Below are 27765 nucleotides of genomic sequence, written 5' to 3'. Positions count from 1 at the left end.
GATTTTTGTTTTTCTTCGTTCATTTTTTTTTTTTTTTTTTTTGCTAGTTTCTGTAGGATACACTGTCACTCAATAATGCATTAAAGAAATACCATCAGTTTCTAGTAGGAAGAGTTCTGTTCACAGTTTGGTTTAATTGTCAGATGGCATTGGTAGTCACTGAATGTGAGGGCACTAAGTACGGGGAGTTTCTACGTCATGTGTAGGGCGTACTATGCCTGTAGCGACTCTGATTTCTTGGAGTCGGCGTTCCATTTTCCTGACACAACAATGCACTGGACATATGCTGAGTAGAAAACCTATGAAAGCGATAACCACAGGGGAAAACACAACTGTTTGATGAACCCATGAATGGCTGAAGGCCAGAGAAAATTGATCCATAATGAAGTCACTGTCATTGAGCAATGTTAGCATGCGCAAGTTAGGGGAGGTGACGGTAATGTTGGCAGATGGTAGGGTTGAAGGCATGTCGATTGTTTGAAAGATGTCATAGGAGTGTTTACGGACAGCTTGGTGATAGCGAGTAGCGTAAGTGATGACGGACTCTGATCTGACGGTACAATAGTCTGGTGCTTTGTAGAGACCACTAGCGGGGATGGATCGAACCAAAGAACCAGGACACATGATTGTGACAGAGATGGGAACAGCAAAGAAGAAGTACTGGACATGGTTGAGGTGAGCATGGTGGACCGGGGGTTCAGGAGCTGGTAGAAAGGAACAGGCCGAGTAGATGGAAAGGTTGCGAACTAAAGCAGACTCACAGGGTGTAGCACTGCTAGGGAAGATAGCAAAAAGGTGGGCAGCACAGAGACGAGAGGTCGGAGTAAGAGAAGAACATTTCTGGAGGTCTGTGGAAGGAAGGAAGGCAACTGAAAGATGATCATGGGAGAGGAGGAAATATTCTGAAGGAACAGATACCCGTAACAAGGAGTTGTTGAGGCGGAAAGGGAATGGAATGATATGGAAAAGGTTAAAGGTTATGGCAGAACAGAGAGGTATATGGACGACGACGTATTTGGTGAGAAGAGTGGCTTTGAGAAGAGGATAATAATATTCGAAGGAGGAGTAGGGGAGGACCTGGGATTGACCGAAGGTGGAGTGAGCCCATTCCAGGACAGAACGGAGAGCTGAGACAGGTACTAAGTCGGCAGTGACACGTCCATTTATAGCATCGACTAGGATATGAACCAAGGTAGAGACTTGAGACAGGAGAGAGAGTCAATGGCCAGGTGGAGATTATCCATGTTGAGTTTGAGGTAGAAGAACTGAGAGATAACATTGAGATCTGAAAGGTGTTGTCGTAAGATATCAGTGAAGTTGTTTAGAGTGGACGTTACTTCAGTTAAGTGGGCCTTAATCTTCTGTAACATAGTGTGTTGGATTTTGATGACTCGGCGTTGGGATTCTAGGGCTGAAGCTAAATGAGCGAGATCAGATTTGAAGCCAGAAATTTCATGGGCTGTAGCAACGCCAAACAAGTCACAATTAGAATCTCACCTCCAAAGTCGAAGAGACCTCGTTTCACACGTTACGACCAACGGGTGTCTGAAGAGAAAATGTGTCATTGGGCTCAGTGAATTTGTTACTTATGTATTGCAATTGCCAGGAGAGTGGTAGGAAAAGGATATAGAGATACTGATTTGGATTGTGTGTCCCCATGATGGCATTGAGATGGGTCTTGATTCCGTGGACCTGGTGCGCGTAGGCAGGTAGGGCAATGGCTATGTCGGCCCGGGGCGCAAGATCGTAGCGCAGGGAGACTACCTCGCCTCCTGAGCCGACCAAGGCCCTGGGACTTACTCCACCATCGTCCTAACCCGACCTAGACCCCAGGAGGGTCAGCACTGCCAGGACGTAGATCGCTAACATCGTACCTAGAAAATCAGGGTAGAGTTAATGGGAGAGGTCTTGAAGAGGTTGATGGGCAGAGCTCAGTTTGGACTGATAATGATTGGTTGATGAATGAGTAGGTGTAGGTGGAGATGAAGGAGATTGAGGGATGTGTGGAGGGGAAGGGGGGTCAGGAGGTTGTGTAAGTGACTCTTCCAACACGAGGCCACGGGGTGCTCGCTTTAAGTCATCGACGTGGACCCATCTGGTGTCCTTAGTGGACAGGTCCTGGAGGTGAAATTTGTTGCCTTGTTGAGTGAGGACGCAGTGGGGCCCTGTAAATTTGTCATCCCACTTAGAGGAACGCGTATGGGAATGAGCAAAGACAAGATTGCCTACATTGATAGTGATAGGAGAGGCAGATTTATGTTGGTGCTGCAGCATGTCCTCCTGAGAGGAAGCCAAAGTGGATTGGACATACTGGTGGATTGTCTGGAAGTTGGCCAATTTTAGTTTAACATAATCATCCATGTTGTAGATGGGTTCTGGCTTTGAGGATAAGAGAGAGTATGGGAGGTCCTTGTCAAAACCAAAGAGGACGAAGAAGGGAGATTCGGCAATGGATGCATTGATGGAGCTATTGATTGAGGATGCCACTTGGAGAATCCAGTCATCCCAGGACGAACTATGGGAGCCTAGATGTCTAAGGCACTCTAAGATTTTTCGGTTGTGGCGTTCTACAAGGCCATTGGAAGCCGGATGGTTAGGCACAACATTGCACTTACTGATATGAAAGCGGCGACAGATCTCATCTAGAAGGCTATTGTTGAACTCTGTAACGTTGTCAGTAAGAATGGTATGAGGAGTACTGAATGAGCAAATTACATGATCTATAAAGGCACGTGCAACGCTCTTCGTGGTCTTGTCGGAGAGGGGTACGAGGATACAGTAGCAGGAGAAGAGGTCGACTGCACGAACAAGTACTCAGAGCCAGATTCCGTGAGAGGTAGTTTTAAGAGATCGATTGAGACAGTTTCCCATGGAAGTGACGGGATTGGGTATTGTAAGAGCGGTGCAGGTAAGCCGGTTGATCCTTTGTGGCGGTGGCAGGAGAGGCAAGAGTCACAGTGGGCATTGATATCGCGGCGCATGGTTGGCCAATAGTATTTGAGACGTGCTTGGCGCAAGCATCGGTCTTTACCTGGATGGGAAGCTTGAGGGGTATTATGAACAATGTGAAGAACCGTTGGTATCAGGGCAGTGGGGACAACAAGTTGGCATACTTCGCGATTGGACATGTCTGTGCCTGTTAGTAGTGTTTTCCTGTACAAGAGATCATCATCTAGCATGAACTTATCTAGTTATACTGGCAGAGTAGGTAATGTCGAGGCATCGCCAGATTCTAGGAAATAAATGACTTTGGACCATATGGGGTGTTGGCGCTGAAAATTTTGAACAACTTCTGACGTTATTGTAGTGTTTTCAGTTACTTCGGGCTGCAGTGATGTTATAGCTGCTGCTACATGACGTGATAGTGCGTCTGCGACTGCATTCAACTTGCCTGGTACATATTGAAAAGTGGGATTGAAGTCCTGGATGATGACGGACCATCTAGCTAGCCTACCTGTTAGGTTGCAGTTCTTGAACAAATCACATAGTGGAAGGTGGTCTGGTTGGATATGCACTGGATAACCATAGACTATATCTCTGAAATGTTTCAAAGACCAGACTACCGCTAGCGCTTTGAGATCTGTGACACTAGTTACGTTCAGCGGTTGTAAGGGTGCGACTAGCATATGCTATTACGCGCTTCCTTGATGCTTCATCGAGTTGCATCAAAACGGCACCAAGTCCAGTGCCTGAGGCGTCTTTGCAGAGAAGGAAGGGTTTGGTACAATCAGGGAATGCTAGAACAGGGGCATTTACAAGAGCTGTCTTTAGCTTTTGGAAACCCTGTGACTGGTCGTTAGTCCAAACAAAGGACACATTCTTCTTGAGTAAGTGGGTTAGAGGAGCGGCGATCTTTGCATAATCTTGTATGAATCTACGATAATAGCCACTGAGGCCCAGGAAACTTCATACAGCTTCGGTAGTGGTAGGTTCTGGGAAGTTAATAATTGCTTTAGTTTTATCTTCATTAGTATGAATGCCTTGTGCATCTATGACATGGCCTAGGAATTTGATTTTCTTTCACAGGAAGTCACATTTACTGAGATTGATTTTCAGGCCTGCGAGCTGGAGGCGTTCAAAGACTTGCTGGAGCTTGGTAAAATGGTCAGGGATGGATTTACTCACAACAATGATATCATCTAGGTAAGCAAAAAGAGAGTGTCCCATCATACCTCTGAAGACTGAATGGATAAGTCGCATGAACACGGAATGAGCATTTCTCAGACCAAAAGGGAGTCTCTTAAACTGAACATGTCTGGAAGGGGTGCTGAAGGCTGTAACTGGGCGAGAGGACTCTTCCATTTCGACCTGCCAGTAACTGCTGAGGAGATCTAAAGATGAAAAGACTACGTTATTTTCACCAAGGGATTCTAGCAAATCAGTGAGGACGGGTAACGGGAAACGGTCTGGAACGGTGACAGAATTGACCTTACGATAGTCGAACTGGTCTAAAGTTGCCGTCCTTCTTTGGTACTAAGAAAGTGGGCTATTCCATGGACTGACGGAGGGTTCAATAATGTCCTGGTCTAACATGTTCTGTACCATTTGATCTGTTTGCTTTCTCTGGCTGTGAGGAAATCGATACGCTGGTATGTAAATCGGCTGAGTTCCTGGTCATAGTTCAATCGTATGTTTGACAAGGTCTGTTCTGCCCATCGGTTCACCGGGTAAGGCAACCACGTTTCTGTACGAGGTCAGAAGGTCGAGGAGTTGTGGCGTATTTTCTGGGAAATCCATGGAAGTGAGATGTGAGAGCATGTCGGGTGAATATGTCGGCGCAGATCCCAGAGAGATAATAGTACATACACCGATTGGCATACAATCATCAGTCTGAATAGTAGGAATTGAGGAATCCTGGCACACCTTTATGGCCGCTGGGTATACTAGGATGTCTCCAATCTTTACACCACTTTTAAGTTTTAGTGGAGCATTTGTGACATTGAGTAAATACAGGTAGCATAAACTGTCCTCTAAGACTGTACACCACACTGACTCATAAGTCAAGCCATTCACACAACACGTCTCAGGTAGTGTTAGTACATCCACTCCTTCTTTTGCACCGGCAACACAAACAGAGACTTTGGTGAACTCATGAGGTAACAAAATTGCGCACGTATTCGTTACTGCACGTTCTGTCTCTGCGTGTTGGAGAAGATCATTCACACTGTGTGAGGTAGGGAACTGAGACATGTCTGAGTCAGTGATAGTGTTGTTGGGAGAGGAGGTAAGAGCCATTTCCGAAGGCTGAGAGGATGTATCAGTAGAAATTGAGGAATTTATGTCCTTGCTCGCAGTCAGTAAAGGAATGATCTGTATTCTCAGATGATGATGGTGGTGGTTTGGGCTGGTCTGGACTTTTTGGTAGTGATAGGAACAGAGGTATCTGAAGGACTGATTTGATCGTAAGAACAGGACGGAGACATTCCATACTGTATACTGGGAATCCAGAAATGTCTATACTACCACAGGCAGGTAATAATGCAATGGAGTGTTGTGCCATGGTGGAGAAACCAATGAGGGCATCTGCGGGATACTGCAAGTCATTAGTGACATGAAAGTCAATTGGGATAGGGGGCAAATCTCTGTGTAGTTTGACTTCTAGGGTGACTCTTCCCTTAACCTTAAACTCTGAGCCTTCGACACCACATAGGCAAATGTCTGGTGGTTCTAGGAAACTGATGTGGTTGTGATGTCATTGAATAATATGTAAGGAATTGTCAGAGATCAGATTTACTATAGATCCTGTGTCCAAGAAGAATGACGTTGGTATGTCATGACTGCATCCAAGAATGACTAAACCCAAGGATGTTATGGGACCAACATGGCGGATGGGGAGTTGGGTTTCTGGTTCTAGGTGATATTGGGCCGATACGGGCGCTGCGCTTCCCCCGACTGGTGGCGGTTGAGGTAATGACATTCCTCAGTGGGGTGAGTCGTGCTGGATTTGTGGTATTTGCATTTTGGATGACGGGAGCGGGAAGGTGTATGCTGTCTGGTTTGGGAGTGACAACGTCCGTATTTACGGTCGCAACTGGATTCTCGATGTCCAGGATGACCACAGTGCCAGCAAAGAATCGAAGATGGTCTGTTTCATATGATGTTAGATTGATCATGACCTGCGATAGGAGAACGACGCATGGCAGGTCTGCCATGTGTGGTGGGACGGGAGCGAGATTGGTCTGGGGTAGTGAAGGTGTGACAGACTGAGGAGGCCAAGGGTTGGGTGGTGCCCTGTTGCTTGTAGTTCGAAACTGTTCTTTCATGAATGGCTTTAGCCCGCCCCATCCCGACGTTTTCTGGGCAGTGGTACGCCCCAGTCCCGACATTTTTGGACCTATTTTTTTTTTTGGCTGAAACATCCGGTTTTGGTGAGAAACATCGAAAATTCATAGAGAAATCGCTCACCTGAGGTTTAAAATACTCGATCTAGGTACAAGTACCTCCTTACCTGACTGGGTTTTCTAACAGGCTGGCACCAAAGAAAACGAGTTCTATGGGAGGGTAACTATTTTATCCACTCATAAACAGTATTTATTTATTTGCTTGGTACGAATTTATATGTAGTACAAGAGTATATTGCTTTTCAAACAGTAATATAGGCATTATAAGCATTGTTTCACTCACTAACTCATCACCATTCATGACCTTTTTTTCCCACATTACCTGATCATCATTTCTGACTGTTTCTTCCTCTAAAGCTCAGTAAACTTTGTCCTCCACATTGTCATCGATTGGGGAATCACTCTGGCCCTGAATGTCTTTATTGGCCAGGTCACTTGTAACAGGTGAATTGCCGAGACAATGGCATGCAGGGGGGGGGAGAGGTTATGCGGTATAAGGCATTGTCCTTGCTTGGCATCTTGTAGAGGAATAGAGGAAGTTGTCCGGTGTATACGTGCCAAAAATCACATGCGAAATCACTCGCGAAAAATAAAAATTGTGCAAATTAGGGACCTTGCAATGTTGCCGCGTTAATTCACGTCTCTGGGATATGAGTGCACATCATGTGAGGACGTGAATTCACTTCTCCGGGACGAGGCAGGTTAGTGTGAATAATTTTATCTCCTGGACTGAAACCTATTTCCAAGGCTAGCTCTCGCTGTGTAGGAGTAAGCCAGTGAAGGAATCTCAGGTAACCGATTAAGTCAGCAAAGTTGATGAGTGAAACCACTGGAACGCCATTTTTGTGTTCTAACCATTTCGTGCCTACCAGCAATTGGAGCATCTCACTACTAGTTGCTTTCATGGCGGCGGCGGCTTTGCGGAGCTCGGCATGTTGTGCTGGGACCCTCAAGTCCTCATCCATTTGGTTTAGGAGATTAATGAATCCCATGAGAGACACGGTATTTGAATGCTGGCAACAAAGGGTGATGAGTTCCATACGATAATCAGCAAAGGTATTAATGCTATTGAAATGGCCTGCACGGATCGCGGATCCGATGTCCGACTTGCCATGGTGCAAGCGACCCATGAGGTAGGCTACTTTGAGCGATGCATCGGTAATCTGCTGATTGCGGATGTCGGTTTCGACTTCTCTGAGGAAATCATAGACAGATCAAGTTGGGTTCTGGCCGGTAAATTTGGGACGATTGGCATTGTCGAGATAGACAGATTGTGGAGGGGTGGCCATGGCTGGAAGTGCGGAAGTGGTGGAAGGAGAGGAGTGGGATTGAGAGAAGGTAGTGATAGTTAAGGGCAAGCAAGACGGGGTATGAAGTAAGGCAGGAGAGTGAACGATAGGGGAAGGAGAAGAAGAAGAAGAGAGTGTAGAGGTAGGGGTAGAGGAAGAATTATCTAGATTTAAGAGTGTAGGATGGGTAGTAAGTGGTTCTGCAGGAAGTGAAACGGGAGTCTGAGGTACAGGTCAGTGGTACTCTTTGCCACTTAAGTTTTTTTTTTTTCTATGCGAGGAAGAAGGAACCAAAGGCCATGAGCCCGCAGTAACAGTTCCCTCCAAGAGAAAAACAAAATACAATAGAGAGCCAAATTCAAGATCCGATCATTTTGAGATGCCTGGACACACTGCGTTTGAAAGACTGGAGATCATAGGCAGCAGGAAATACAGACAGAGGGAGACAGTTCCAGAGCTGACCTGTTACATAAATGAAAGACTGGGAGTAACGGTTAACTCTTGCATTAGAGAGTTGGACAGAAAAGGGATGAGAGTTTGCTGCCAGACGGGTGCTACGCGCCCGTCGTAGAGGTGGAGGAATGCAAGCAGACAGTTCAGAGGAGCAGTGACCATTAAAGTAGCTATAGAAAATAGATAAAGATGCAACAGAGCGGCGAAGAGACAGAGGTTGAAGGGAGTCAGTAAGAGGAGGAGAGTTAATGAGACGAAAAGCCTTTGACTCCACCCTATTGAGAAGAGCCGTATGTGGGGAGCCTCCCCACACATGAGAGTTGTACTCCACACAGGGATGGATAAAACCCCTGTATAGAGTCAACAATTCTGCAGGGGTAAAGAAAGAGCAGAGTCGGCTTAGCACACCCAATCTCTTGGAAGCAGATTTTACAAGAGATGTAATATGATTTTTCCAAGATAAGTTCCGAGTAAATGAAACCCCAAGCATATTCAAGGATGATGCAGGATTAAGCTGAATATTATTAAACATTAGTGGGTATACCTGTGGAAGATTTTGTCGGGTTGATAGGTGTAAGAACTGAGTCTTAGATGCATTAAAGACAACCATATTATTTTTACCCCAGTCAGAAATACGAGCCAAGTCAGACATTAGGTGTGCCATAGCCTCATCCCTTGTTTGTTGAAGTAACTGTTGAGATGGGCGTTGCGGGAACCGAATGGAAAGGTGAAGGGTGGAGTCATCAGCGTATGAGTGGATAGGGTTAGATGTACAGCTTAGAAGATCATTGATGAATAAAAGGAAGAGAGTTGGTGATAGGACAGAGCCCTGAGGAACACCACTGTTGATAGATCTAGGAGAAGAACGATGGCCGTCTACAACAGCGGCTATAGAACGACCAGAAAGGAAACTAGCGATGAAGGCACAGATAGAAGGATAGAAACCGTAGGAGGGCAGTTTGGAAATTAAAGATTTATGCCAGACTCGATCGAAAGCCTTTGAGATGTCAAGTGCAATGGCAAAGCTTTCGCCAAAGTCCCGAAAGGAGGATGACCAGGAGTCTGAAAGGTAGGCGAGAAGATCGCCAGTGGAGCGTCCCTGACGGAACCCATACTGACGATCGGAAAGAAGGTTGTGATAGGAAAGATGCCTTAAAATTTTTCTATTAAGAATTGACTCGAAAACTTTTGAAATACAGGACGTTAAAGCAATTGGACGATAGTTGGAGGGTTGGGAGTGGTCACCCTTCTTTGGGACTGGCTGAATGAGAGCAAACTTCCAGCAAGAAGGAAAGGTACAAGTTGACAGACAAAGGCGAAAGAGTTTGCCTAGGCAGGGTGTAAGCACAGAAGCACAGTTCTTGAAAACAACAGGAGGGACCCATCAGGCCCATATGCCTTGTTAGTACTGAGGCCAGTGATGGCAGAAAATACATCAACTGAAGAAATTTTAATGTCAGCCATGAGGAAGTCAGAGGGGAGAAGTGATGGAGGAACAGCACCGGAATCGTCTAAGGTGGAATTGGAGGAGAAAGTCTGTGTGAAGAGATCTGCTTTATCTGTAGAAGAAATAGCTACAGAACCATCAGAGTAGAGAAGAGGAGGGAAGGATGATGAGGTAAAGTTGTTAGAAAGATTTTTGGCAAGGTGCCAGAATGAGCGGGAAGAATTCGAGTTGGAGAGTTGAGAGCATTTAGTATGGATGAAATTATTTTTAGTAGAGCGAAGAACAGACTTGGCACGATTCCGGGCAGAAACGTAAAGACGATGTGATTCAGGGGTGGGTTGGCTCCGGTACCTTTTGTAGGCCTTCTCCTTGTTGCGGACAGCATTAGAACAAGCGTGATTAAACCAAGGCTTTCTTGCGTTAGTCAAAGGATATGAGAAAGGAATGTATGCTTCCATGCCCGAGAGAATAACCTCTGTAATGCGCAAGGCACACTCAGATGGCTCACGGCCATGGAAGCAATAATCATTCCAGGGAAAATCAAAGAAGTACTGTCTGAGGGCCTCCCAGTCCGCGGCTCCAAAATGCCACAGACGACGCTTCCCTGGAGGGTCCACAGGCCGTACCGGAGTGATAGGACAGGTTAAGGTAATAAGGTTGTGATCGGAGGAGCCCAACGGAGAAAAAAGATTAACAGAGTAAGCAGAAGGATTAGTTGTGAGGAAGAGGTCAAGTATGTTGGAGCTCTCTCCAAGGCGGTCAGGGATACGGGTAGGGTGCTGTACAAGCTGCTCTAGGTCATTAAGGATAGAAAAGATGTAGGCTTGTTCACCAGGTGGATCCGTGAAAGGAGAGGAGAGCCAAAGGTGGTGGTGAACATTGAAATCTCCAAGAATGGAGATTTCAGAGAAAGGAGAAATGGACAGAATGTGTTCCATCATAGAAGTAAGATAGTCGAAGAATTTTTGATAGTCAGTAGAATTAGGGGATAAGTAAACAGCACAGATATATTTAGTCAGAGAATGACAGGAAAGCCGAAGCCAGAGTGTGGAGAATTCAGAAGAATCAAGTTCAGGAACACGAGAGCAAGATAAGTCGTTGTGTATGTATACACAACAGCCACCTTTGGCTTTGAAATGAGTATAGAGAAAGTAGGAGGATACAGAAAAGGGTTTGCTGTCAGTTGCTTCAGACAGCTGAGTCTCCGTTAGAAAAAGAAGGTGAGGTTTAGAGGAGGAGAGGTGGTGCTCAACAGAGCGAAAGTTAGATGAAAGGCCGCGAATTTGCAGAAATGAAGAAGAAGAGAGTCAGACAGTGGTTCCAGGCACCTCGAGTCGTCACCGGGAGAGGGGCAGATGTCGGGGGCATTTATGGTCCCCCCCCTGGGGACTTCGAGGCTTGGTGAATCAACGCCTTTATGGTGAATTTTGAATAGGAAGTGTAGTGTGTACTGTGCATGTAGTTTGGTGAAGATAGTTAGAGAAATTTGTACTGGAGAGCATGCTGGCCTACTCTCTGTGTAACTGATACACTGAAAAAGTTCAGCAAAGGGGGATGGTCAGGAACTAGTCCTGAGGGCTGATGAAATGGGAGCTCCTGCACTCCCTGTCATCGGCTTTCCATCCACCTCGGGAGTACTGCCCTGCTCGACTGGTGCTACAGTCTACTCCACAGAGTGAGTGATCATGTTAGAGTCGGTCGATGGTGTATGATCAGGTGATATTTCCGGGTCGAGAGGGCTGGTGTTAAGCGGTTAATGGAAGATGAGATGCAGGATGAAGATGGATATATAGGTGGAAATGTATAATATAAAGATGAGAGAATGTAATACATGAGTAGGTGTGAAAACGAATGAAGGTGAGGGGATGGAGGGTTTAAATAAAAGGCGAAGGATGAGATGGATAATAAATAATGTAGGTGAAGATGAAAACGGGGTAATGGAAGTGAGATGGAATATTTACAAAATATCCAATCTGTAGAGAAAATCGAGGATAATCTCTATAGAATGGTAAGGTATACTATAGTTACACAGTAGAGACGGGATTGACGAGATGTATGACGTGCAGGTGTGGCTGGACAGTGACCATTAACCCCTTAACCGCGGGGCGTCACTTTCGTGACGCTTGGGAGCAAGGGATCATACCGCGGGGCGTCGCTTTTGTGATTCTGTGTTATTTTGAATTCACCCGGGCTTCCAAGTGGGGGCTTGTATCATCTATCAGTACTGCCAATGTCCAACACTAGTCAGCACTCCTAATCTCATCTGTACTCCCATCCATTGTTGACAATTTAGCCATTTCTCCCCGTTCTTGACTCCCCTCCCTACCCCCCCTCCATTACCCTATCCTCTCGCCTGCCCGGCCGTGCTATGCTAAGTAAATCTTCCCTGGAATTTTTCACTGATTTCATCCATTGAAATAAGCCCTATGTCCTATTCTTATACCAAATAATATATACAAGAAAGAAATAAGGTAAGTGAGAGTGCCAAACACCTGGAATTGGCTAATTATCACCTGACAACACCTCACGTGCACTCGTTCGCTAATTTTCGCTGTTTTTTTCCCCTTGAAATATGCCCTATAATCTATTTTCGTAATAAATATACATGTAAGGAGGGAAGGGAGAAGCCTAAGTGATATTTACATTCACCTGGAACTACCTAATTTATAATGTATTGTCTAGATTTCCTGCCAATCATATCAGTGCTAAACAAAGATGTTTCAAGATCTAACATTGGTAGCTCTGAAAATATATCTCCTAAGTAGGCCTCTAATCTATTTTCGAAATAAATATACATGTAAGGAGGGAAGGGAGAAGCCTAAGTGATATTTACATTCACCTGGAACTACCAAATTTATAATGTATTGTCTAGATTTCCTGCCAATCATATCAGTGCTAGACTTAGCTGTTTCAAGAAGTAATATTGGTAACCCTGAATAACCCCTTAGCAGGCCTCCACGCTAGCCCTTCGTTATCAGGGTACTCTCAACTTCCGAAGTGAGAGTACGTATGTTTCTTCTTGCTGACTTCAAGGCCTTTTTTCACCCCCATGCAAATGGCCCTGTGACCTTTACCCCCTACTAAACCTCGTGTGGAAAGAGGTAAAGGGCTGACAATTGATAAAAGAGTGACTACGATCTTTCTATTGAGTAAAACAGTGCAAGTGGAATTGTAAATAATGTGTAAATAATGTGTAAACAGCAAGTGAAAGTAATGAATGTAAATATACGTGAACACTGGAAAACAGTTTTATAAGTTATTTCAAGTGACAGTGCACAACACAGTGTAAATAAAATAGAAATGTAAATAACGTAAATAAAATACAGTACGTAAATAGAAATGTAAATGAGTAGTATTATAAGAATACGAGTATATACCCTAGGAGTAATGAAAGTGAAAGTTTCACTCTAGCATGTCTGAATGCTATGAGTTATGAGAGTGAAGATGAAAGTGACATTCACTCTCAATGCCAGTATACAGGACGAGAAAGTGAATGCTACGTATTTTACTGAAAGAAATTGAATCCCTACAGTGACAATAAACTAATACTACTGAAGGAAACTTATGAATAAAGACTGTAGATATATATAAGTGTTATATAGTAATAGAAATATAAAGTGTGAGGGGTTTTATGAATAATAAATGACAGACTACTAAGAGCGAACTAGTGCCAGTGCGACGATCAGTCGCGCTCGTAATTTCCATTGCTTTCACAGTGGTTTTTTTTTTTTAGTATGGATCCCAAACTACTTGAAAATTGTAGAATAGTGTTTATAGTGTTTGTATCTGGCTGTGGTAATCATATTACGGGTTGTCGGGAAGTGTAAAGTGGAGACTTCGTTACCCTACTTCAGAGGTCTCCACAAGTCCTACGGTAACTGACGAAGGCTCAACAATCATTCCAGGAGAAAGCTGAAGGCATGTGCCATAAGCATATGTAATTTTATTATTCTAGGACTAATAACTGATTTTTGGCAAATATTTTTTGAGAGTCTGTCGGAGCCCAAATAACCCCGCGGCACATGCAAGTCATTGGTAAACAAGCCCGCGGTGTAGGGGTTAAAGTAGCTATAGAAAAGAGATAAAGATGCAACAGAGCGGCGAAGAGACAGAGGTTGAAGGGAGTCAGTAAGAGGAGGAGAGTTAATGAGACGAAAAGCCTTTGACTCCACCCTATTGAGAAGAGCCGTATGTGGGGAGCCTCCCCACACATGAGAGTTGTACTCCACACAGGGATGGATAAAACCCCTGTATAGAGTCAATAATTCTGCAGGGGTAAAGAAAGAGCGGAGTCGGCTTAGCACACCCAATCTCTTGGAAGCAGATTTTACAAGAGATGTAATATGATTTTTCCAAGATAAGTTCCGAGTAAATGAAACCCCAAGCATGTTCAAGGATGATGCAGGATTAAGCTGAATATTATTAAACATTAGTGGGTATACCTGTGGAAGATTTTGTCGGGTTGATAGGTGTAAGAACTGAGTCTTAGATGCATTAAAGACAACCATATTATTTTTACCCCAGTCAGAAATACGAGCCAAGTCAGACATTAGGTGTGCCATAGCCTCATCCCTTGTTTGTTGAAGTAACTGTTGAGATGGGCGTTGCGGGAACCGAATGGAAAGGTGAAGGATGGAGTCATCAGTGTATGAGTGGATAGGGTTAGATGTACAGCTTAGAAGATCATTGATGAATAAAAGGAAGAGAGTTGGTGATAGGACAGAGCCCTGAGGAACACCACTGTTGATAGATCTAGGAGAAGAACGATGGCCGTCTACAACAGCGGCTATAGAACGACCAGAAAGGAAACTAGCAATGAAGGCACAGATAGAAGGATAGAAACCGTAGGAGGGCAGTTTGGAAATTAAAGATTTATGCCAGACTCGATCGAAAGCCTTTGAGATGTCAAGTGCAATGGCAAAGCTTTCGCCAAAGTCCCGAAAGGAGGATGACCAGGAGTCTGAAAGGTAGGCGAGAAGATCGCCAGTGGAGCGTCCCTGACGGAACCCATACTGACGATCGGAAAGAAGGTTGTGATAGGAAAGATGCCTTAAAATTTTTCTATTAAGAATTGACTCGAAAACTTTTGAAATACAGGACGTTAAAGCAATTGGACGATAGTTGGAGGGTTGGGAGTGGTCACCCTTCTTTGGGACTGGCTGAATGAGAGCAAACTTCCAGCAAGAAGGAAAGGTACAAGTTGACAGACAAAGGCGAAAGAGTTTGCCTAGGCAGGGTGTAAGCACAGAAGCACAGTTCTTGAGAACAACAGGAGGGACCCATCAGGCCCATATGCCTTGTTAGTACTGAGGCCAGTGATGGCAGAAAATACATCAACTGAAGAAATTTTAATGTCAGCCATGAGGAAGTCAGAGGGGAGAAGTGATGGAGGAACAGCACCGGAATCGTCTAAGGTGGAATTGGAGGAGAAAGTCTGTGTGAAGAGATCTGCTTTATCTGTAGAAGAAATAGCTACAGAACCATCAGAGTAGAGAAGAGGAGGGAAGGATGATGAGGTAAAGTTGTTAGAAAGATTTTTGGCAAGGTGCCAGAATGAGCGGGAAGAATTCGAGTTGGAGAGTTGAGAGCATTTAGTATGGATGAAATTATTTTTAGTAGAGCGAAGAACAGACTTGGCACGATTCCGGGCAGAAACGTAAAGACGATGTGATTCAGGGGTGGGTTGGCTCCGGTACCTTTTGTAGGCCTTCTCCTTGTTGCGTGACAGCATTAGAACAAGCGTGATTAAACCAAGGCTTTCTTGCGTTAGTCAAAGGATATGAGAAAGGAATGTATGCTTCCATGCCCGAGAGAATAACCTCTGTAATGCGCAAGGCACACTCAGATGGCTCACGGCCATGGAAGCAATAATCATTCCAGGGAAAATCAAAGAAGTACTGTCTGAGGGCCTCCCAGTCCGCGGCTCCAAAATGCCACAGACGACGCTTCCCTGGAGGGTCCACAGGCCGTACCGGAGTGATAGGACAGGTTAAGGTAATAAGGTTGTGATCGGAGGAGCCCAACGGAGAAAAAAGATTAACAGAGTAAGCAGAAGGATTAGTTGTGAGGAAGAGGTCAAGTATGTTGGAGCTCTCTCCAAGGCGGTCAGGGATACGGGTAGGGTGCTGTACAAGCTGCTCTAGGTCATTAAGGATAGAAAAGATGTAGGCTTGTTCACCAGGTGGATCCGTGAAAGGAGAGGAGAGCCAAAGGTGGTGGTGAACATTGAAATCTCCAAGAATGGAGATTTCAGAGAAAGGAGAAATGGACAGAATGTGTTCCATCATAGAAGTAAGATAGTCGAAGAATTTTTGATAGTCAGTAGAATTAGGGATAAGTAAACAGCACAGATATATTTAGTCAGAGAATGACAGGAAAGCCGAAGCCAGAGTGTGGAGAATTCAGAAGAATCAAGTTCAGGAACACGAGAGCAAGATAAGTCGTTGTGTATGTATACACAACAGCCACCTTTGGCTTTGAAATGAGTATAGAGAAAGTAGGAGGATACAGAAAAGGGTTTGCTGTCAGTTGCTTCAGACAGCTGAGTCTCCGTTAGAAAAAGAAGGTGAGGTTTAGAGGAGGAGAGGTGGTGCTCAACAGAGCGAAAGTTAGATGAAAGGCCGCGAATTTGCAGAAATGAAGAAGAAGAGAGTCAGACAGTGGTTCCAGGCACCTCGAGTCGTCACCGGGAGAGGGGCAGATGTCGGGGGCATTTATGGTCCCCCCCCTGGGGACTCCGAGGCTTGGTGAATCGACGCCTTTATGGTGAATTTTGAATAGGAAGTGTAGTGTGTACTGTGCATGTAGTTTGGTGAAGATAGTTAGAGAAATTTGTACTGGAGAGCATGCTGGCCTACTCTCTGTGTAACTGAGACACTGAAATAGTTCAGGAAAAGGGGAAGGTCAGGAACTAGTCCTGAGGGATGATGAAACGGGAGCTCCTGCACTCCCTGTCATCAGCTTTCCATCCACCTCGGGAGTACTGCCCTGCTCGACTGGTGCTACAGTCTACTCCACAGAGTGAGTGATCATGTTAGAGTCGGTCGACGGTGTATGATCAGGTGATGTTTCCGGGTCGAGAGGGCTGGTGTTAAGCGGTTAATGGAAGATGAGATGCAGGATGAAGATGGATATATAGGTGGAAATGTATAATATAAAGATGAGAGAATGTAATACATGAGTAGGTGTGAAAACGAATGAAGGTGAGGGGATGGAGGGTTTAAATAAAAGGCGAAGGATGAGATGGATAATAAATAATGTAGGTGAAGATGAAAACGGGGTAATGGAAGTGAGATGGAATATTTACAAAATATCCAATCTGTAGAGAAAATCGAGGATAATCTCTATAGAATGGTAAGGTATACTATAGTTACACAGTAGAGACGGGATTGACGAGATGTATGACGTGCAGGTGTGGCTGGGCGTAGCGGGGCTGGGGCAGGGCGGGACGGGGCGGCGCTGGAGGGACAGCTGGTCGGAGATGAGAGTGGCTGGGGACGAGACTGGAGCGATATGTTGGATGAGTCTTGGAAGAGGCGGAACTTCTCGCTGGGCTTAAGTCGAGACGGGAAGAGACGCTCCGATGAGTCACCGGCAGGGAGTTGCCGTCCTAGGAGGCTCACTTAATGCAGATGACATGTGAGGGCAGGGTGTGGCGGCGTCGGGGCCGGTGGTGGGGGTGAGGGCAGATGTTGGTACAATGCAGGTGTAGAGCTGTTGAGTTGCAAATTCAGAGAATGGCGGTGGGCAGACAGTGATAAGTGGCACCGTGGGGGCAGGATTAATGATGAGTTCGGAACAGGTGCTGGGATCAGGTGAAACAGGTGTGTAGGTCGGCGCTGGTGACACTTGCGGTCAGGAACAAGGTGTGTGGGTGGGGTTGTTTGAGAGGTGAGCACTGGTGAGAGAAATTGTACACCTGGAGGCACAGCCGGTTATTACACCACGAGAGGCACTGAGGAGGGGTGAGGCTGTGAGATGCGAGATGTCGTGTATCTTTTGGTGGCACTAAATAGTGTAGAAGGCGGTCAGAATCTGATGGCCCGAAACACCGCTGCTACCAAATGTAACTTGCAATACTTTGGTGATAGAAACTCCATGTACAAACAGCTAGTTAAGGAGTTTATTACGAGCTCTGACAAAAATAGTCTGCCCTTCTTGAGTGTCTGCTCAGAACTGACGCAGTAACGCCTTTGCCCAGGCTTGGGCTCTGGGAAAGCGTGCTAGGTCAGCAAGTTTAGTGGGGGCATGTATGCATTGGGGGGGGCATATATACATCGGGGGTAGACATATTGTAGGGGGGGTACAGATGACCAGTAGTCTGAAAGGTAGGTGAGAAGATCGCCAATGGTGTATCCCTTGCTGATTTGAAATACAGGATGTTAAAGTAATATGGGCAATGGTCAGAGGGCTGGGAATGGTCACCTTCTTTGGGACAGGGTGAATAAGAGCAAACTTCCATAACAAGGAAAGGTAAAAGTTGCCGAACGAAAGCGAAAAAGTTTACCTGAGCAGGATGTAAGCACAGAAGCACAGTTCTTGAGGAGAACAAGAGGGAACCCATTAGCCTTGTGTGCCTTGTTAGTGTTGGCAGAAATACATCAGTTGAAGAAATTTTAATGTTAGCCATGAGGAAGTCAGAGGGGGAGCGGGGTAAGAGATGGAAGAACAGCACTAGAATCGTCTAAAGTCGAACTGGAGGAGAAAGTATTAGTGAAGAGTTCTGCTTTATCTGTAGATAAAACAGCTACAGGGCCACCACAGTGAAATACAGTAGGGAAGAATGATGAGGTAAAGCTGTTAGAGAGGTTTTCGGCAAGGTGCCAGAAGGAGTAGGAAGAGTGTGAGTTGGAGAGGACAGAGCATTTAGTACGAATGAAATTATACTTGGTAGAGCGAAGAAGAGACATCACGATTCCAGGAGAGAGAGAGAAAAAAAAAACATTCAGGGGTGGCTTGGCTTCGGTACCTTTTGTAGGCCCTCTTCTTGTTTTAGACAACATTAGAACAAGCGTGATTAACTAAGTTCCTTTTTTTATTAGTCACAGGATAAGAGAAAGGAATGGATACTTCCATGTTCGAGAGAATAACCTCGAAAATACCCAAGGGACACTCAGATCGCTCATGGTCAAGGAAACAATAATTATTCCAGGGAAAATCAAAGAAGTATTTTCTGAAAGCCTCCCAATCAGCAGGGCCAGTGTGCCATAGCCGCCACTTCTTGGGAGTGTCCATAAGCCATACTGCAGCTACAGTAAAGTTACATAAAGACTCGGGAAAAAAAAAATATGATTGAAAAAATCTTGTAAATCAGGTTATACAATTTCACCGATATTATTTACAGCATGCTTGACAATATTTTCAGAAAGCTAGATTGGTAGAACAAAGGAGTAAACATAGATGGAGAAACTTGGACCATATACGATTTGCAGAAGTTATTGTCCTAATCTCTGAAACAGCAGAGACATTGCATGAAATGTTATTAAATTACCTCAATATTGAAAGTGTCAGAGTAGGGCTAAATAAGAACTAGAGAAAAACTAAATGAATGTTTAATCCAAATACTCCAAAGAGAGTTCATTCGAATAAGAGAAAGACATTCGTGAAGAGGCTGAAGAGTACAGATACTTGGGGCAAACACTAAATCTAATGAAAGACCATGATAACGCAATAAAATGGTGCAATGCAATTGAATGGAAAGCTTTCGGTATACAAAGAGACATCATGAAAAGTACTTGCCAATACCGGTATGAATTAGGCCTAAATGTAAAGCATATTATGAATATATAACCCATGCTATGGTGTATGGTTGAGAGACCTGGATACTGACAAAATCTATGGAAGACCAACTAATGGAAAGACCAGTGCTGGGAGTATCTTCCAGTTAGAGAAAAGAATCAACTTTGGTGAGAGAGCATTGTAAAGTCAAAGACATTTTAGAATTTATATAAGAACAGAAGTGGAGGTGAGTAGGTCATGTAGACAAGAATGAGAGATAACCGATGGAGCATATATCCCATTGGATCCCAGAGCTGCTGGGCGAGGCACTGTACTGGGAAAGTATTAAGTGTACCCCCTTCCGCCTATCGGCTCATAGTCGCGAAGCTCATAGGTCCCTCCCTGTGGGTTCCCTACTTTATTAAGGTTTGAAAATTCCCCTTTCCGTCCAGTACTGGGGATACTGAGCTCCAATGGGATAATATATATATATATATATATATATATATATATATATATATATATATATATATATATATTTTTTTATATATCTATATCTCTCTCTCTATCTATCTATCTATATATATCTATATATATATCTATATATATATATATATATATATATATATATATATATATATATATATATGTATGTATATATATGCTCATCATCATCATCATCATCAGCCATTGCAAGTCCACTGATGAAAACAGGCTTCTCCCAATTATTATTCAACGAATTCCTTGACTAAGCAAGTCTCTGCCACGTTTTGCCTGCAAACTTCTCTCTCTCATCTCTCCACCTCCTGTCTGTTTTTTTTTTCTGCTGCGCTTACAATCCTTTGGTGTCCAGTCAGTCAGCCTCTTTCTCTATTGGCTATCCATTATTCTTGTCCCATGACCTGATCACCTCCATTTCTGTTCCTTTATACCTTCTATAATATCTTTCACTTTAGTCTGCTCCCTCACCCACATTGATCTTTTCCCGTCTCCTAAAGATATTTCCAACATTGACCTTCCCTTCTCACATTGAGATTGGATTAGTTATTTTTTCATCGATTTTGTCAGTTTTCAGGTCTCACAACTGTACGTCATAGCTGAAATATACATTCGTTATATACTTTTCGTTTCATAAACACCTGCAAGCTACTTTTCATGATGTCTCAATGTTTACTGAAAGCTTTCCATCAAACTAATGTTGCTCTTTATTTCACTATCATGGTCTTTCGTTAGTTTCAGTATTTTCCTCAAGAAATTGTACTCCTCAACTTCTTCATGAATTTCTTCCCTTATTTTGATGATGCTCTTCATTGTATTTAGATTAAACGATGTATTTGGATTAACCATTAGTTTTACTGTGGTTCATCTTTAACCCTACTTTGAGACGTTCTCTGTTCAGGTTATTTATTTTATTTTGTTAATGCCTCTACTGTTTCTGAAATTAGGACAATGTCATCCTCAAATCTTAAATTGTTTAGCTTTTCTCCGTCTATGTTTAGTCTTTTGTTCTCCCAGTCTAGCTTTCTGCAAATACTTTCTTAGCATGCTGTAAATAATTTTGGTGAAACTGCATCTCCTTGATGCACGCCCTTCTCAAACTTTAATTTTTTCCAAGTCTGTGTGTAATTTAACTCTAGAAGTTCCCTCTTGTTGTATGTTTTCGAACAGTTTTACATTTTCCTCATTCACTCCAAGTTCTCACAATGCACTTTTAATTGCTGTGTGTTCCACTGAGTCGAAAGCCTTGTAATAATTAACTAGAGAGACACTCAGTCTAGCGCATCTCTCCAACATGGGCAAAATCTGTAATACGATCCGTATCGGTTCCAAAAGTTAATAGATTGTTTCTTGGGACGTGGGCTATCTACCCACCAAATTTGGTAAAAATTTCTTGGTTTTTTATTAATCCTGCAAACAAACAAACAAACAAACAGGGGTGAAAGCATACTCTCCTTGTCGGAGAAAACAAAATCTAAGCACATTGGTTTATTACATTCTGTACTTTTCTCAAATAGCTGATTTATTGTAGGCAGATGATCAGTAGTCTAATACCTCCTTTAGAATCCTGCCTGTTCATAGGGTTGATTTTCATCCAAAATTGTTATTCTGTTCTTAAGGACTTTAGTGAAGAGTTTGTAAATAACTGATGATGAGCAAATGGGTCGATAGTACGAAGATCTTTTTGCTTTTTTGTAAAGCAAAATAACTATTTCATTACACCATGGTTTGGGAATTTACTTCTGTTTATATACCCATTAAACAAGTGGCCAAGCCTGTTTTATACTTCTACTCCTGCATTCGATATTAAAAATGCTATCATTCTATCTTCTCCTGGAGCCTTCTCACTTTCCATACATTTAAGAGAAATGTTGATTCCGTCTGGTGTTACCTCAGGTATTTCACTTATGTCCACTGAAAAGTCAGCTACTAGTACTATTGTTTTTTTATGCATACAGGTCTTTGTAAAATTCTTCAACTCTCATCACCATCCTATCTCTGCATTTAATGACTTGACCATTTTTGTCTTTCAGTTATAAAATTTGTGGCTTTCCTATTGCCATTTTACATGGGACCTGTTTCAGTTATATAATTTGTTGCTTTCCTATTGCCATTTTATTTCGGACCTGTTTCAGTTATAAAATTTGTTGCTTTCCTATTGCCATTTTATTTCGGACCTGTTTCAGTTATATAATTTGTTGCTTTCCTATTGCCATTTTACTTGGGACCTGTTTCAGATTTTTCCTTTTTTGATGGTTTCCATGAGCTCATCCATGTTTCCCTTTCTTTTTCCTTCTTTCTGTCTCATGTTGATAAGCTTATTTAATTCTGCTCTTTCTATTTCATCTTTTTTTTTTTTTTTTAGTTCCTAAAAAGAGACAGGCTAGAGAAAGGGATGGGGGACTGAGTTATCCCCGTACCCTGAAGATTGGATCTATGAATGTGCGTGGATGTAGTACGATTGAGGCTAAAAGGGAGGAGATTGGGAGAATGTTTGTGAGAAGAAAGTTGGATGTGTTAGCTCTGAGTGAAACGAAGATGAAATGGAAGGGTGACTCTATGTTTGGAAGTGTGAATGGGAGATTGTCAGGTGTTGATAGAGGATGAGCAAGAGAAGGTGTGGCCTTGTTAGTGAGTCCGGTAGTACGGCAGTGTGTGATGGAATGAAAGGTGGTGTCATCGAGACTGATGTGGGTGAAAGCAAAATTTGAAAGTGAGTTGTGGGTGTTTGTGAGTGCATATGGGCCTGGTAGTGAAAGGGATGAAGAAGAGAGGGAGTCTTTCTGGAATGATGTTGTTTAGTGTTTGAAGAGTTTTGGGGCGAATGTGAATGTGGTAATGATGGGAGATCTTAATGCTAGAGTGGGAAATGTAGCAGTTGAAGGTGTAGTTGGTATGCATGGTGTGCCTGGAAGAAATGAACATAGGGAACGAATGATAGGGATGTGCTTTGAGCGAGAGATGGTGATTGGAAATACGTTGTTTGAGAAGAAAGATATTTATAAGTATACATGGGTGAGACAGGAGGGTGGAAGGGTTGTTGATAGAGCATTGATGGACTATGTGGTTGTGTCCAGGAATGTAATAGGAAGATTGTTGGATGTGAGAGTTCTGAGAGGGGAGGGTGGAGGTATGTCTGATCACTACCTGGTGGAGGGAACGTTAAGAGTAGGTAAGAGATGGGTGAGAGCTAGGAGGGTTAGGTATGGCATGGAGGTTTTGAAAGTGAGTGAGTTGGATAAAAGGGAGAAAATGATCGAGTATCGGGAGAAATTGAAAGATGAGTGGAACGCAGTGAAAGATCAGGAAAATGGCAGTGTGGAGGAGGAACGGCAGTTGTTTAAGAGTGCTGTGGTGGGGCATGCAGAAGAGGTGTGTGGTGTGAGACGTGTGGGTGGTGGTGTAAGAAAAGGAAGTGAGTGGTGGTGCGAGGAAGTAAGTCTGGCTGTGGCTGAGAAGAAATGTGCATATGAAGTGTGTCTGCAGAGGAATGATGAGATGTCGTTTGAGAGATATAAAGAAAGGAATAGGGCGAGAAGGGCTGTGCGTGATGCTAAAGTGGCAGTAGATGAGAGATGGGGTAGGCAGTTGACTGGGAACTTTCCACAGAATAAGAAATGTTTTGGAAGGAGGTGAAAAAGATGCGAAATGGAGAGTCTGGGAGGGAAGAGCGAGTAAAAGCAGAGGATGGAAGGATATTAATTGAGATGGATGCAGTAAGGAAGAGATGGGCAGAGTATTTTGAAAGATTGTTAAATGTAGAGGAGGAAAGGGAGGCTGAGATTGTGGCGGATGGAAGAGTGCAAGGAATAAATGTGTTGGGAGAGTTGAATGATTCTTTGATCACGAAGGAGGAAGTGGAGAAGGCAGTAAAGGAGATAGAAAAAGGGAAAGCTGCAGGTATGGATGGGTGTGCTGTGGAATGCCTGAAGGGTGGTGAAGCGACTATTGCTGACTGGTTAGTAAGATTGTTGAATGTGTGCTTTGTGAAAGGTATGGTGCCATTTGACTGGGCAAGTGCTTGTGTGGTCCCGTTGTATAAAGGTGAGGGTGATAAGTATGAATGTACTAGCTTTAGGGGTATAAGTCTGTTGAGTGTTGTAGGTAAGGTATATGGTAGAGTGTTAATTATGAGAGTTAGAGAGGGCACAGAGGGAGTTATTGGTGATGAGCAGTGTGGCTTTAGGAGAGGGAGGGGATGCATGGATCAGGTGTTCGCTGGGAGACAAGTGTGTGAAAAGTATTTAGCGAAAGGCAAAGATGTGTTTTGGGCATTCATGGATTTAGAGAAAGCGTATGATTAAATTGATAGGAAGGCTTTGTGGACTGTTTTAAGATTGTATGGACTTGACGGTAGGTTACTAAAAGGAGTGAAAAGTTTTTATGTAAATAGTAGAGCGTGTGTAAGAGTGGGTAATACTGTGAGTGTTTGGTTTCCCGTGAGAGTGGGGCTGCAGCAGGGATGTGTGATGTCGCCGTGGTTGTTTAATATTTATATGGATGGTGTTGTAAGGGCGGTGAATGCAAGAATGTTAGGTGGAGGTCTGAGTCTGGTGAATGTTGGTGGTAGAGAGTGGAATCTGAAGCAGCTGCTGTTTGCAGATGATACTACACTGGTAGCTGATTCAGAGGAGAGACTGAGACAGTTGGTAGAGGAGTTTGGAAGGGTGTGTGAAAGGAGGAAATTGAAAGTAAATGAGAATAAGAGTAAAGTGATGAAGTGTACGAGGTCAGTAGATGGTAGGAGGATGAATATAGTTTTGAACGGTGAGTTGCTTGAGGAGGTAGCGTTTTAAGTATTTGGGGTCACATGTTGCTGTGGATGGAAGAATAGATGCAGAAGTGAAGTTTAGAATGAATGAAGTAGGAAAGGTGCTGGCAGGAATGAAAAAAGTGTTTAGATGTCTTTAGCTTAAAATGGATGTAAAGAGAAGGCTGTATGAGGGTGTTGTGGTACCGACTGCGTTATATGGGGCTGAAGCATGGAATATGGGTGTATCAGAGAGGAAAACTTTGAATGTAATGGAGATGAGGTGTCTGAGGAGTAGGTGTGGAGTGACACATATGGACTGAGTGAGATATGAAGTGCGAAAGAGAACTGGAGTTGTTTGGGAGATGGCTGATCGAGTTGAGCAGAGGCTGTTGCGATGGTCTGGGCATATGGGGAGAATGGATAATGAGCTATTGGTGAAAAAGATAACTAGATCTGATGTGAGAGGTGTAAGGCTGAGAGGGAGACCACGAATAGGATTGATGGACAGTGGCAAGAGAGCGCTGGATGTGAGAGGGATGTCTGTTGAGCAAGGAAGAGTGGCTGTGCTTGACAGAAATAAATGGAGAGAAATTTTGAATGAATAAATGACGATGCAGCCCTGAGGGGATATTCTCCCGCATTTGGTCTGATCAACTGATCAGGTAAGGTGAGAGTAAGGGGATGGGTCTATTATGATGTGGCAGGGGTAAACCAGCTTTGCTGTCGGGCCCTGCTGCGGATGTCACTGATTGCACTGTGCAGCTGACCCTCGTGCGGTGTGGTGCAGTGAGGATCTGTCCTTTCTCCCCTTTGGGGCTAAGATGAGAATGAATGTGTTTGAATGGATGAGTAAATTGGGAGTGTGTCGTCCTGTCTCGGCTACCTCCCTTTCCTTGGGGGAAGCAGCCTTGGTATATAGATAAATAGATGAGTACGAGTGTATGTTTTAAATTCTTGTTGGCTTTGAACTATTAACTTTTCCTGTTACCTCTCCATTGATTCTCTTAGCACTTTTGTTAGTCTGTCATTCAACTTATCAATGTCACAGCTTAACTTTTAGCCTGAAATATGTTGATTATTTTTACCTGCAAGGCTGCTTTGTTTTCGTCTACTTTTACTGGGCATATCTTAATTTTTGATCATCTTTCACTTATGAATTTGAATCTGGCTATGCAACCCATCATTCTATGATCACTTCCTATATTTACTTTGTTGATAACTGTGACATTTATGATCGTCATGTTCTTATCTGCTATAAAAGTCGATTTCATTATTCGTTTCTCCATTTGGACCTCTCCAGGTCAATTTTCTCTCAGTTCTTTCGGGAAAGAGTGTGTTCAATATTCTCATGTTATATATTTCAGGAAAATTTACCACCATTTATCCTCTTTCATACCTTTCTCCCACCCCGAATTTTTCCATACATGTTTTTCCTTTTCCTTTTTTTTTTTTTTTCTTTTTTAATATCCCAACTTTTGCATTGATTGAAGTCTCCCATGAGCACTGATGGTATATGTGGTCTTTTCATCTTCCAGATGTCATCATAAAATATTTCTGTTTCTCTATCTGAGCTTTAAGAAGTCGGTGCATATACTTGTATTACTTTCTGGGTTTATTTTTTGCTTTATGTAATTACAATCCATGCTACTGTCAGATACACTGATGGATTTAACAGTGTTATCTGCAAGACTTCTGTTATTTAGAAATCCTACAATACCAACTCTTTTATATGTATATATAAATGTGTGTGTATGTGTGTGTGTGTGTGTGTGTGTGTGTGTGTGTGTGTGTGTGTGTGTGTGTGTGTGTGTGTGTGTGTGTGTGTATCAGGGTGTCACTGTACTTCCCTATACTTGGTGGAGCATATTCAGGAGGTGATTCTAATGCTGAATTTGAGTTATTAATGTTGTGTCAACATAGGATCAGTTCTCAGCCATTGTGTAGTTACAATTATTAATAATAATATTATAGACAAAAATGGTTAGCTTCATGATTCATCCATAAGGTGGTTAGTAAATGTACCTCCGTAATGGTGGAGAATGGGACCTATGATAATATAGCATTTTTTTCTCAACATCAACCTTAGAATTACCCTTGAAATTATTGCTTAAAGTCCCGAGACATCCAGTGTACATATCATCCATCCATCGCCCAAACCTTTGTTGTCCCATCAGGAGTGTAGTTGTCCGGGGCTTAGCTTATGTCCCAACATGTAAAGCGAGGGTGACCTGTCCCACTAATGGCATTTTATGAGCAATAAACTCCAACAATCCCTCTGATTTAAACCGTTACTTGCTCAGTCAGGTTGGAGCGCCTTAGTTCATTAATCCACAAGACGTTATGTGCTCTAATGGTTACCATCCAATGGAATAAGTGGTTTCCTGACTTACAGGAAACCATTTGGTTAGTCATTCACAGCAGAGCCACCTCAAAGCAGCAGTATACAGAGTGAGGGGACGGTGGACACCCCTACCTACCACAAATTGTATTACTGAGGAAAGAAATAATAACTTCGTTGATTATTATTCTCGTACAGAAAGAGAAACAAGAAATTTTCATTATATTACAATTATCTTAAGAGAGCTTGTCCACCTAAGGGAAACATGATAATAGCAGATTTAAAAATGATTGTATACGTCTGTACTATACACAGTGACCAGAGACTTAAAATTAATTTTAATGTCTGTTCTCCACACCACACCAGTTATAATAAGTAAATACTTGTTTTCCACACAAAGATCCAAGAGATAAAATAATTGTATATGTCTGTTCTCCACACCAAGACCAAAGAGTTAAAATAAATGCAAATGTGTGCTCACCCTAAGAACCAAGAGATAAAATGATTGTAAATGTTTGTACTCCACGCCAACAGCTTCAGGCCTGTCTCGACCTGGACCAGGCTTAGTGCCAGTGCCTCCCACAGATGCCAACCCAGGAACACCAACAACCACAACCAACAACCCGCATCCCAGCTCCTACATGCAATGAAACTCCTTGTGTTTTGGTTGTTAGTAGTAGTAGGACTAGTAGTAGCAGTAGTAGTATTGGTAGTTGCAATCTCATGCTCATTTCAACATGAACTCGGTAGACTGCATGCCGAAATTACCCTTCTTCCACGTTCCACCATCCTCCTTGGGGGGTTAGGGAGGTGAGTCAGGGACATTTGCATAACTGGCCAGCTCCACCACCTGCTCATATCGATGTCACCACACGAAGGCATCCCTCTTTAGCACCTAAGTTTCGGCACATCTGTCCTAAAGACCTATG

At 43.4% G+C, this 27765-nt stretch overlaps 1 protein-coding gene across 1 annotated transcript in view; it reads left to right on the top strand.

Moving 5' to 3' along the window:
- The window catches only part of LOC145391905 (uncharacterized), an 88109-nt gene extending 60631 nt beyond the window's left edge, over nt 1-27478 (top strand). Inside the window, exon 5 of the mRNA XM_080266400.1 lies at nt 27371-27478. Within this exon, the coding sequence (XP_080122526.1) occupies nt 27371-27403 (33 nt within the window). The 3' untranslated portion in view covers nt 27404-27478. The remainder of the gene's footprint in view (nt 1-27370) is intronic.
- The last annotated feature ends 287 nt before the right edge of the window (nt 27479-27765 follow it).

Source organism: Coenobita brevimanus, chromosome 20 (assembly GCF_032717465.1).
Source record: "Coenobita brevimanus isolate Jiangsu-jjx chromosome 20, ASM3271746v2, whole genome shotgun sequence".
NCBI classification, from domain to species: domain Eukaryota; kingdom Metazoa; phylum Arthropoda; class Malacostraca; order Decapoda; family Coenobitidae; genus Coenobita; species Coenobita brevimanus.
The sequence above is the reverse complement of the archived record's forward strand: the minus strand, read 5'-3'. Positions and strand labels throughout refer to the sequence as shown.